A 12,256-nucleotide genomic window follows, 5' to 3' on the forward strand; every position below is an offset into this window, starting at 1 on the left:
ATATATATATATACACACACACACACACACACACACACGTACACACACACACACAGTGTATACTACTCAGCCATAAAAAAGAATGAAATAATGCCATTTGCAGCAACATGGATGGACCTAGAGATTTTCATACTGAGTGAAGTAAGTCAGAAAGACAAATACCATATATCACTTATATGTGGAATCTAAAATATGACACAAATGAACTTATCTATGAAACAAAACCAGACTCATAGACATAGAGAACAGACTTGTGGTTGCCAAGGGCGGGGGGGATAGAGGAAGGGAAGGATTGAGAGTTTGGGATTAACAGATGCAAACTATTATATAGAGAGAATGGATAAACAACAAGGTCCTATTGTATAGCACAGGAAACTATATTCAATATCCTGTGATAAACCATAACGGAAAAGAATGTATATATGGTGGCATATACATATATATGTATATGTATATGTAACATATATGTGCATATATAAGTGTATATATACACATATACATGTACATATATACACATATATACATACATATACATGTATATGTGTATATACATATACATGTATATATGTGTATGTATATACATGTATATATGTGTATGTATATATGTATATATGACAGAATCACTTTGCTGTATGCCAGAAACTAACACAACATTGTAAATCAACTATACTTTAATAAAATAAACTTTTTAAAAATTTGAATTTAAATGATGTTAGGTGGGGATGTAGTTCCCACTTCACCACAGTTCCCCCAGCTCTACATTATCTCACACAGCCCCAATTCCCATTTTATGATACTTGCCTGACCTTGCAGGAGTCAGCGTTTGCATCCTCTCTGTTCAAGGCAACCCGTCCCTTTGCAGAGAAGGAGTGTGAAGCCCAGAGAGGCTGGGTGACAGGTCCAGGGCTGCTCAGGGATCACTGTCAGGGCACAGAGGAGGGAACCCAGGGGTCCTCCCTCCTACCCAACACTCACATCTAGAGTTGCCAAGATGATCAGAAGAAAGTGTCCCCTGCAAGGGTTCCTTTTCTGACGCTAATGCTGGTGGTGGCCTGGCTTTGGGGAAGTATTTCTGCTTAAATGCTCCAGTTTCCTGGATGGGCTACTGCATCGTGTGCTTTGTAGTGGAAATAAAACCCCATCCCATGTTGAGATGAAGGTTAATTGAATATTTGATGCCTGGAGGGGATGAAAGCAGGGTTCCCATTTTCCTGTTTCCTCTTTCAGGCCTCTGACACCAAGGGGAGACGTGGGTCAGTCTTGGTGAAGCAAAACCACCCGTAAGGGATGCATGCTGTGAGGAGAGGATGCTGAGCTGGGCAGAAGGGAGGGGACCACAGACCACATCTTGGGGCATGGAGCTGGAGGACCTTCAGCAGAAGCCAGGATATCAGGAGTTGATTTCCTCTTCTCCTGGCTGAAGACTGAGATGGTTTGCCCAGCAACTTCTGGTGGCGGGGTGCTCATCAACTGGGACCATAAATTTATATTTGTCATGAGGGCAGTGGGGAGCCATGGAAGGCTTCCTGGAGGAAGGAGCTTTAGAATGGGGTTTCCTACCACCAGAAAACTACTAGAGCTCATCAATGAATTTAGTAAAGTTGCAGGATATGAAATTAGTATGCAGAAATCTGTTGCATTTCTATACACTAACAACAGAATATCAGGAAGAGAAATTAAAGAAACAATCCCATTTACCATTGCATCAAAAAGAATAAAATACCTAGAAATCAACCTACCTAAGGAGGCAAAATATCTGTAGTTGGAAAACTATAAGCCATTGATGAAAGAAATTGAAGATGACACAAACAGATGGAAAGATATACTGTGTTCTTGGATTGGAAGAATCAATATTGTTAAAATGACTATACTACCCAAGGCAATTACATATTCAATGCAATCCCTATCAAATTACCAATGGCATTTTTCACAGAACTGAACAAAAAATTTTTAAATTTGTGTGGAAACACAAAAGACCCTGAAGAGCCAAAACAATCTTAAGAAAGAAAAATGGAGCTACAGGGATCACAATTCCTGACTTCAGACTATACTACAAAGCTACAGTAATCAAAACAGTAGGGTACTGGCACAAAATCTTGCAAATAATTTCCCTCTCGCCAGGCTCCTCTGCAAAGCCAAGCAGCACCCAAGTCATGCTTCCCACACAAGTGGGTTTCTACTTCAGGCTTGAGGGGAGAGCTGACCCCTAGGCTGCATCCAGAGAGGCTCTTCCAAACTTGGCATCCCCTCACTGTCCCAGCCACGTCTCTGGATCTGCTGGACAGCCCTTTCTTCTGCTTTTCTAGCCACCACTGTGTGTCTCTGTCCCCTTCTCCTGATTCCTGGGGAGTTAGGGAAAGTTCTGGATGGAGCATCTAATAGGTACCCCCACTGAATATTGGAAACAGCCACACAGCCAGGTAAGTCCATTCATGACAGCATTTCTTCATTCAGCAATCATTTTCTGAGCATCTACTATGTGTCAGGCTCTGTGTTAGACCCTAAAACAGAGATAAATCAGACCAGGTCCTGACTGCAAGGACCTTCTGGTCTAGTTGAGAGAGATAGATAGGAAAATAAACTACTGTGGTACAGAGTGTACATGTTATATTTCCCTCCTCCTCCTGACCATACTAGCCATTCAGTCCTCTGAAAATGCTGTGCCTGCTCTTGTCACAGGGCCTCTGCATACTCTGTTCCTTCTTGGATGAATTCACTCAAATTCATCCTTTAGTTCTGAGCTTTGTCAGGTCCTCAGGGAAGGCTTTTCTGACCTTCCTCTTTATATCAAATCCCCGTTACAGAATCTCATGGCATCAGGCACCTTTCCTTACAGTGCTTAACAAAGCTACATCGCTGCAATTCCTCACTTAGTGCCTGTTTCCTTAGACAACTGACTTTCCTGAGGATAGGAACTCCTTCTGGGTGTGTATGATGTTGTCACTTCCTCACCATAGGGACCCCAGTTCTTTGCACAGTCCCTGACACGCAGTAGAGATGCTTAATTAATATTGGTTGAAATAATAAAGCAGGAGCAATTTCTTCCCCAACTGGCTGGCCTGGGGGGTCCACCCATCATAAACACTCACAATTGGATATCTAAGAAGATCCGTTTCTCCTCCCCTACGTGGATCTTCCAGACACAATCTTCACCTTCCACGTAGGGCTCTGGCCAGTTTGGGGACAGCACCACCCCGGCCACGGCAGAGAGCTCCCCACCACACATGGCTGTAAAGACACAGACACACACACACACATTACTCATAAGGAAGCAGATATGGTGTAACAGTTAAGAGTGTGGTCTATGAAGTCAGACAGTCCATACATGTGTGTGGAATGATTAAATTAGGACTGGCCACCTGCCTCCTTTAGCTGAAATTTGGCAAAGGTGGGGCAAGGGCATTGTACTGTGGGTTCTGCATCCATGGATTCAACCGACAGGGGATCATAAATATTTGAAAAAAAATTCCAGAAAGTTTCAAAAAGCAAAACTTGAATTTGCCACTCACCGGCAACTATTCACATAGCGTTAACATTGCATTTAGGACATTCCCATAGCATTTACATTGTATTTACACGGTATTTACACTGCATTAGGAATTATAAGTAATCTAGAGATGATTTAAAGTATATGAGAGGATGTGTCCTTTTATATAACGGGCTTGAACATCCACGGATTTTGGTATTGGGGGCGTGGGGGGGTGTGCCTTGGAACCCGTGCCCTGTGGATACTGAAGGATGACTGTAGTTCTTTCAGGACGAACGACAGAGTTCAAAGTTTCAAGTGCATCCTTAATAGCCCTCCCCTTGAGTAGGGTGAACAGTGACTAGAGATGGTACATTCTAGTCAGATGGACCTGGGTTCGAGTCTTGCCTCTGCCACCAAAGGCTCTGTGACAAGGCATGTAATAAGTTCCTGGAGCCTCAGATGCCTCCCTCTGTAGAGCAGGGAGAAACACCAGTGCTGACTTCACTGGGTTATTCTGAGGCTTAAGTGAGCTCATGGATGCCAAACACAGCACAACGCCTGGCACAAGGTAAGCGTTCAGTAATTCTTAACGTTACTGTGGAACGCCCTGGCTCTGAACTGGAAGCGGAGATGTGGCCGCACCTGGCGCCTGGCCCTTTAAATTTCACTCTGTGTTTACTGCTTTGGAAAATTCTCAGTGTGGCAGAGGCCAAAGCACCAATAAATTCCACTCTGTTAAACCAGCACATTTAATACAGGGATCAATCCCTCACCACAGCAAGGCTGTGATTTCACGCCAACCACCATCTAGGTGGCGGCTGCCGGGAGCCAGGGCTCTGTTCATTACTCCACATTCCCCACATGGGTCCAGGCTCGGGGTGGCTCAGTGGCCTTGAACATGGAGAAATAGGGGAGGGCAGGGCACTGGGAGTCCCCATAGATGAGGATTCCACACAGCTGACATTGTCCAAAGGGGCTCAGGGCACAGGTCTCTGAGAACAGAGAGACTTGAGTTCCATTCCCACCTCTGCCAATTACCCTCAGTGTGTTCTGAAGCATGTCACGTCACAGCTTGTTTCCTCATCTGTACACGGGATCAATAATAATATGCACCTCACAGGGTTGTAGTGAGGATTAAATCAGATAAGGCACAGAGTGCCTGCACAAAAACACAGTTTTTTGCACTCCTATTAACAACTGTTATCATTATCATTAATTAGACTCAGGGCTGCCATGTGCTGTTGGGCGGGCTGTGCACTGCACATGTCTGCATAGCACAGGTAGGAGCTGAAACCCATGCAGCGATCTTCTCACCAAGCTGTGCATGATGGGGTCTTGTGCCTGGAGGAAGAGGCAACTTTTCAATTTTACCCATTTTGTGATTTTCTCAAGGACCAGCAGCAAACCTGACCCAAAGAGGGGTGAGCTCCAGAAAGGATTCTACTCCTAAAATCGGTATATAAGCTGGGCCTTTCATCTGAAGGGGTGGAGGGCTCTGGGGTGCCCTGGGAGGAGGGCTGTGACCCACTCACCTCTGCACAGGGGCTCCGTGTCGTTCCAGTATGGGTCCCGCACGTTGATACACTCAATGATGGCCGGGCCCTGCTCCAGGGAGTGGCCGGGGTCGCAGGTAAACTCCACTATGGTCCCGATGTTATAGGTCGGGTCAGACGTGGTGAAGTTCCCATTCTGAATGTAGGGCTCATAGCAGTGGCCTTTCTCAAAGGCTGGGGCCAGGACACAAAAGAGGTCAGCCGCTCAAATGAGTCAGGGGTGGCTCACAGGGCTGTGTCTCAGAAGCAGGGGCCCCTCCTGCTGTTCAGGGAAGCCCCAAGGGAAACGGGTACCAGACCCCACATTCCAGTTCCCACTGACCTGCTGAGGGCCCTTAGGCCATTCACTTGGCTTCTCGGGCCTCATTATTTTCATATCTAAAATGGGAACAAGAACCTCTGCTCTCCCAACCCTGCAGAGGCGGCCTTTGGAAGTCCAAGAGTCACTCTAGCTACGGCTTCTCCCCAATCCTTTGCAGGTCAGATTTCTACCTCCCATGACCCGGCCCCGCCATGCTTCCCCTGCTCCCACGCTGCCACCCTAGGAGACAGGGCAGCCTCCGGGACCCTCACCCTCGAACCGGATGTTGAAGGCTGAGGCCACCCGCCCCTGGTCAGACGTGAATTCGATGCAGATGGTGTGGCCATCACTCAGCAGGCCCTCAAAGGGGACATTCTCGGTTTGGAGGGAGTCGTAGAGAAGAGTGGACTTGTTGGTCAGCCCACTGTAGACCATCATCCTGGCAGCGGGGAAGGAGACAAGAGCCAATATGAGGTCTTCTCGGGCCTCTGATGCATAGCAGTGGGAGGTGTGTGCTGTGACCACCCACTCCGCGGCCTCAATCCCAGACTCACATCCCGATTTCACCCCATGCTCGCCCGCACACTCTGCTCCATCTATTCGAATTTGTCTCCCTTTCTGTACGATGCTTGTCCCAGACTCGTGGATAGATTCTGAGCTCTCCAAGGAAAGTGCTGGGTGTGATGTAATGACCAGATGAATTAATAGATACTGATTATTATTACTAATTGAGAAGCTGGGATGATTGGGCTAATATCATTCCTGAAACACTGATATATATATAATCAGACAGAGTTCCGACTTTAACTTCTGAGCTGAGTGACTTTGGACAAAGACACTGCACCCCACTGAGCCTCTGTTTCATCTGTAAAATGGGTACAAGCACACCTACACCAGAGTGTGGGGATTAGAGACCATGGATATAAAGTGCGCAGGACAGAGTCGGTATGCAAGTCAAATGACCAAGCATTGGACCCCTACTACACTCTGTCACTGAGTTTTATCTCCTAAGACCACCGTGCCTGCAGTCAGGAGTCCCAATTTTTAGTCCCCAGTTCCCTACCCACTGAGCTTACAGAAGTCTCAACACATCTTGTGTCTCAGTATCCACAACCATGAAAAGAGGGATCACAATGTCTTTCCTACCTATCTTACAGGGGGACTGTGAGAATACAACAGGATAAAGTGTCCTGAAAAATGAAAGGCATCAGATAAAACGCTGGTAGTCATTTTTACTGTTATTAAAACCCTTTGGGGACTTCCCTGGTGGCACAGTGGCTAAGAATCCGCCTGCCAATGCAAAGGACACGGGTTCGAGCCCTGGTCCGGGAAGATCCCACATGCCGCAGAGCAACTAAGCCCATGTGCCCCAACTACTGAGCCTGCGCTCTAGAGCCCGCGAGCCACAACTACTGAGCCCACGTGCCACGACTACTGAAGCTCGTGTGCCTAGCGCCCGTGCTCCACAACAAGAGAAGCCACCACAATGAGAAGCCTGTGCACCGCAAGAAAGAGCAGAGAAAGCCCGAGCTCACTGCAACTGGAGAAAGCCCGCATGCAGCAATGAAGACCCAACACAGCCCAAAATAAATAAATAAATAAATTTATTAAAAAAGAAAAATACAACCTTTGGCACTTGGCTCTTTGCTAGCCTTGGTATTTTTTAAAAAATTACGCAAAAATGTGGAAGAAACCAGTACACAAATTGGATCACTTATTTTTCTGGACTCATAAACAGGCATTTTTAATCCTTTGAGGGTTTTTTTTTTTTTTTTTTACTGTGACCCATAAAAAGGGTTTATCACATGAATTTCTAATGTCACCAAAATGCATAAATGTTAGAGTCACAGTCTGTTCATTGTGCCATGTGTCCACTGTGGCTGGGATGAGGAGGGGCCTGAGGTAGAGGCCCAGGGCCATTCCGAGAGTGGGGAGAGGCCACTTCACAATCTTCTGATCCCTGCTGATTTTGTTGTATCTTGGGGGCCATGCCCCAGGACTCCTCTTTCAGAGAACCAGTGCCTTTTGCTCTAGAGCAAACTCTCAGGATCTCAAAATCTCTAGTCAATTAATCTTCCCAAAATAGCAATTTTCTACTTATGTTCTCTAGAATGTCTAAAATAGGAATAAAAATCTATACATAGTCTATGGTCAAATGGGTTTGGAAAATGCCAGGTTAAATAAAAATTAAACATTTTTTCCCTTGCAGGACTTGTCAGTGCCTTTGCCAGCTAATGTGCATTAGCACCTTCCAAGACAGAGACTGTGTATACATTGTCTCCCGAACATGTTTGACCAGAGAACCCACCTTCTGTGCTGCATACTATGGGACTGGAGTTTAGAAAGACTTCATTTTGGGGGTAAACCATCTTTAAAATCTTTCTTCATTTCTCTCCTCTACTCAAAATCCTTCCATGGCTATTTATAGCTTATAGAAGCAGCCCGGTACCCAAAGCCCTTCAGAAGATGATCCCCATTTACCTCTACATCTTTGCCCACCCCCCACTCCTATTCTCTCTGCTTGGGCTACTCTACCCACTCACTGTATTTTGGGTTCCCCGATCGAATCTCTTTCCAAGGTTTAGATCAGGTCCCATTTCTTCTTTTTTTTAATTAATTAATTAAGGGTCTTCATTGCTGCTTGCAGGCTTTCTCTAGTTGTGGTGAGCAGGGGCTACTCTTCATTGTGGTGCGCGGGCTTCTCATTGCAGCGGCTTCTCTTGTTGCGGAGCACATGCTGTAGGTGTGTGGGCTTCAGTAGTTGTGGCTCGTGGGTTCTAGAGCGCAGGCTCAGTAGTTGTGGCACATGTGCTTAGTTGCTCCTCAAGGCTCTTACCATTTCTCTGCACTTGTGTTCCTTGTCCTGCAGGCTTTCTCTGGAGCACCCCAGCTACTGGCACAGGTGACAGGCCAGTGTGTCAGGGAATCAACAAACTCTGAGAGCAGCCAATTGATGGGAGATGAGGGACAATGATCTCTGCTCTCTCGCTGCTAGGAATGGAGAAGTTAGTGTGTGTGTCTACACTGGCTCCCAGAGTTCCCAGGTGGAAGAGAATTTCTTTTTTTTATAAATTTATTTATTTTTGGCTGTGTTGGGTCTTCATTGCTGCATGGGCTTTCTCTAGTTGTGATGAGCGAGGCCTACTCTTTGTTGTGGTGAGTGGGCTTCTCATTATGGTGGCTTCTCTTGTTGCAGAGCACAGTCTCTAGGTGTGCGGCCTTCAGTAGTTGCGGCGCGTGGGCTCAGCAGTTGTGGCTCGCGGGCTCTAGAGCGCAGGCTCAGCGGTTGGGGTGCACGTGCTTAGTTGCTCTGCGGCATGTGGGATCTTCCCGGACCAGGGCTTGACCCCATGTCCCCTGCACTGGCAGGCGGATTCTTAGCCACTGTGCCACCAGGGAAGCCCCACACCTTGTACTTTAAAGCAGTGATTTATTGATATGGAGTTGTTCAGGATAAAGCTGGATGACTTGGAAGGAAGTAGACTCCAGAGTTGGGTAACTTATTCAGTTTTCTGGTATTTTCTCTCAGAATCCTTTCCTAGAGGTTAATGGTCTAGATTTGAAGCTTCAAAGAAGCCAGGACACTATATAATTCTAAGATCAACATCGGACAATTCCAGAATTCTAAGGTGCTGACACTCTGTCGGTGCCCTACCCACATCCCCATAGCACTCTTTCCTTACCCATTTTCGGCTGGCTTCCAGAGTCTCTGAGAATCAGCCAGCTCCAAGGGTGGCAGGCAGTGTTGGGGAGTCAGTGTGTCCAGGAGCACGCCTCCTCCAACATGGATGGTGGGGGTGGATAAATACCCAGCTCCCTCACCCTCCGACAGGAATGCTCTGAGCCCTGCTCAATGCAGCTTCCTGGAGGCCAGCAGTAGATAGAGACCCAGTTGTCTCTGCAGTCATCTGCCTACCAATACATACTGTACCTACTCCCTTTCCTTCTCTGCTCATTTTCCTGGTGCTAAGATCAGCTCCCAAACCAACCACTTTCTCTCACATCTTTGTCACTCTGTCTGTTTCCAAGGAAACTCAACCTAAGACAGCAAGTCTAAGCAGCTAAGACCCTAATTTTCTAGAACATTCCACAATATTCTAGAATAATTCTCAGAGTTTTCAGATTCTGGATTCTGTGCATATAACTTAGCATCTACAGACATACTCTTGCTTAGATGTTGTCTTGTATCTTCTCTAGTTCCTTCTTGTACGTAAGTCTGGTTTTTCCATCTCAACTGCCAGGAACCAAGGTTTCCTACTTCTCTGCTGTTCTCCATGGAGGCTAATACATGACTGGGCACAGAGCTGATGCTCAGTAAACACTCCCTCCTTGTTCAACTGCAAAAAGGGATGAGGCAGTTCGAGGTCGGGGAACTGGATTCCCTTCTTGTCTCTCCCCCTACCCTGTTGTGTGACTAGGGTAAGTCCCTTCCCCTCTGTATGTCCTAGTTTCCTTACGTGTAAAAGGAAGAGATCGAAGATGATGGTCTCTAATAACCTTGCCACCCTCCCCAGCTCTTCCTTTCTTGACGTCCACGAGGCAGCATTTTAGTCCTTTCAAGACTCCAAATCCCATGCCGCGTTCTAACACTCTGGGAAGGAACGAGGCTGGCTGGGGGCCCTCAGAGTGTTACCTGTCCTTCTCATGCAGTGACAGCTTTTCAAAGTGCAGGTGCAGCTTCTGGCCCTCTGGAGCTTCAATTGTCCACACACAGAACTGGCTCCCATTGGTATTTCCAGAGTGACTTGGGGACAGGACGCGGCCGATGGTGGCGTTGTGCACCGCCCCTCCACAAGGGGCTGGGGTCGGAGAGTAGGGGTGGGTGGGCAGTGAGAGGATTGCAGAGAGAGACAGAGAGAGAGAGGAAGTGAGGGTTTCATCCTTCCCCACTCCCCACCCCTTCATGGGAGGAAATAGGCTGGGGAAGAGAGAAACCATGGGAAAAGTCCCATCCTCCTGAGACAGGTTCATCCTGTTTGACAGGAGGTCTAATTCCATGATTAGAACCATTGCCATGTGCGTTCCATGGTGGGGAATGAATGGCTGTGATTTAAGGATTCTTCCACGTGCTGGCTGTGCCCTGATTCCTAATTACAAAATGGTAATTAAGAAGGACATAAATAGGCAGTTCTCAAAAGAAGAAATATACTTTTATTACTTAGTAAGCACTAAAAAAATACAGCCTCACTGGTAATAAAAGAAATGCAAATCTAAACTATATTCTATCTTTATCCACCTAATTGGTCAAGATAAAAAGCAGCAATAAACTGGAAAGCTATCTCCAGTGATGGGAAATGGTCACTCTCATTCAGGAGTGGTTAGAATGCAAGTTGCTGTGGCCTTTCAGGAGGGCAATCTGATGAAAACTCTGGAAAATATGTTCAAACATTTTGACCTAGTAATTAAGGTTCTGGGAATTTACCTTAAGAAAAGATTTAGAGAGTTTCACAAAAATGTATGAATGAGGATGTTCACTGCCAGATTGCCTCTAAGAGCAAAAAACAGAAGGAACGTGAATGTCCGTGTACAGATGCTTGGTGAAATAAATGCGTGTCATTCATATAGTTTTGAAGAACCATGTTCTCAAAGAACTTGAGAATATAGAACAATATTCACTATATTTTAAGTGGGAAAAAAGAAGCTAGAAAATGGTCCGCTATATCTATTTCAATGAGCTATATGCAAGGATCAACAGAGACCAGGAATGTAAAAGTGATTTGCTACAGTCTTCAACACTTTCTTGGATTTTTTTTTTTTTTTACCAGAGCCATGTATTACTTTTATCATAAAATTTTAATAAATATTAAAAAGTGATTTGTGAACTAGAAAAAGTTATACAAATGTGGGGAGGTAGACTTATTTTTAGGAGATATTTGGTTTTCATTAAATGTTTGCTGAATGACTGCATGACTAATAAGGACGTGCACTGATGAGAAAGGCAGATAGCTCCCTTCTCTGCTCTGGACTCTGCTGTGATCTACAGCAAAGACACTACCAAGAAGTCTTGTACAGTAGTTCTTTCAGGACCACGGACAGAGCACTGGGACGCAGCCTCTTCAGCTACCTCTCCTGAATCCCCATCCAAAAGTGAAGGTTCAAATCTGGCCAGCGCCACTTATCTGCTGTGGATCTAGGACGAGCCACCGAAGATCTCTGAACCTCTAGGTCACTGTAAAATGTTAATACTAATTCCACCCTCTTTATGGGACTGTGGTGGTTAAGTCAGTGCAACACTGCATGTAGAGGGCTTGGCGCTGTCCCTGGCACAGAGTAGGTGCTCAAAATGTAGCCAGCATTACTGCCCCATAGCTCAGGAGCCGAGGAGATGGACACTGTCCCTGGTGGGGGGCGTTGGCCATCTGTCCTCCCCGAGCTGCCACTCATTTGCGGCCTCTCTGCTCCCATTCCTTGCCTTATTAAGCCAACTGATGACTGGTTTCAATTTGCCAGCCGCGGCTCCCCATCCGTCTTTCTTAGCACAAATTGAGGCTTAATTCCTCTCTGATTTCATACATAGATAAAAATTAACGTGAGGGAGGCATGGAGACCAACTGCCCTATGGTTTGAATGTTTTTTCTTTGTTAAAAAAAAAAAAGAAAAATTCTGAAGGGCCTTGGGGGAACGATACTGCAACAATTAAATCTGAGAATTTATCATCAGCTCTCATTTGCATTTTGAATTCTACTGACTATATGAATGCCTGGAGGGCAGGAGTGATGTTTTCTTATTCCCAGTATTCTCCTTGTACATGACTCATGGCCTGGCACAGAGAAGGTGCTCAGTTAATGTGGGCAGCCTACACTTTCCTGGCCATGGTCAGGACTTTTGAGAATCTAATAGAGATTTGCTCTCTTGATAACTGAGGATGGTCAAGGTTATGGCCACTGGGGCAGACAGAGTGTGGTACAGAGTGCTTCTCAATCTATAATGTGC

The 12,256-nt window shown here is 46.1% G+C and overlaps 1 protein-coding gene across 1 annotated transcript in view; it reads right to left on the reverse strand.

The window, feature by feature from the left end:
* SEZ6L (seizure related 6 homolog like) overlaps positions 1 to 12,256 on the reverse strand; it is a 200,142-nt gene that overhangs the window by 57,766 nt on the left and 130,120 nt on the right. The window contains exons 6-9 of the mRNA XM_029216623.1: positions 9,957 to 10,122; positions 5,596 to 5,762; positions 5,002 to 5,196; positions 3,090 to 3,228 (exon numbers count right to left, since the gene is read on the reverse strand). Coding sequence (XP_029072456.1) covers positions 3,090 to 3,228; positions 5,002 to 5,196; positions 5,596 to 5,762; positions 9,957 to 10,122 — 667 coding nt within the window. The remainder of the gene's footprint in view (positions 1 to 3,089; positions 3,229 to 5,001; positions 5,197 to 5,595; positions 5,763 to 9,956; positions 10,123 to 12,256) is intronic.

The sequence above is a fragment of the Monodon monoceros genome, unplaced genomic scaffold, assembly GCF_005190385.1.
Source record: "Monodon monoceros isolate NGI ecotype Baffin Bay Population unplaced genomic scaffold, NGI_Narwhal_1 Super_Scaffold_1, whole genome shotgun sequence".
NCBI classification, from domain to species: Eukaryota; Metazoa; Chordata; class Mammalia; order Artiodactyla; family Monodontidae; genus Monodon; species Monodon monoceros.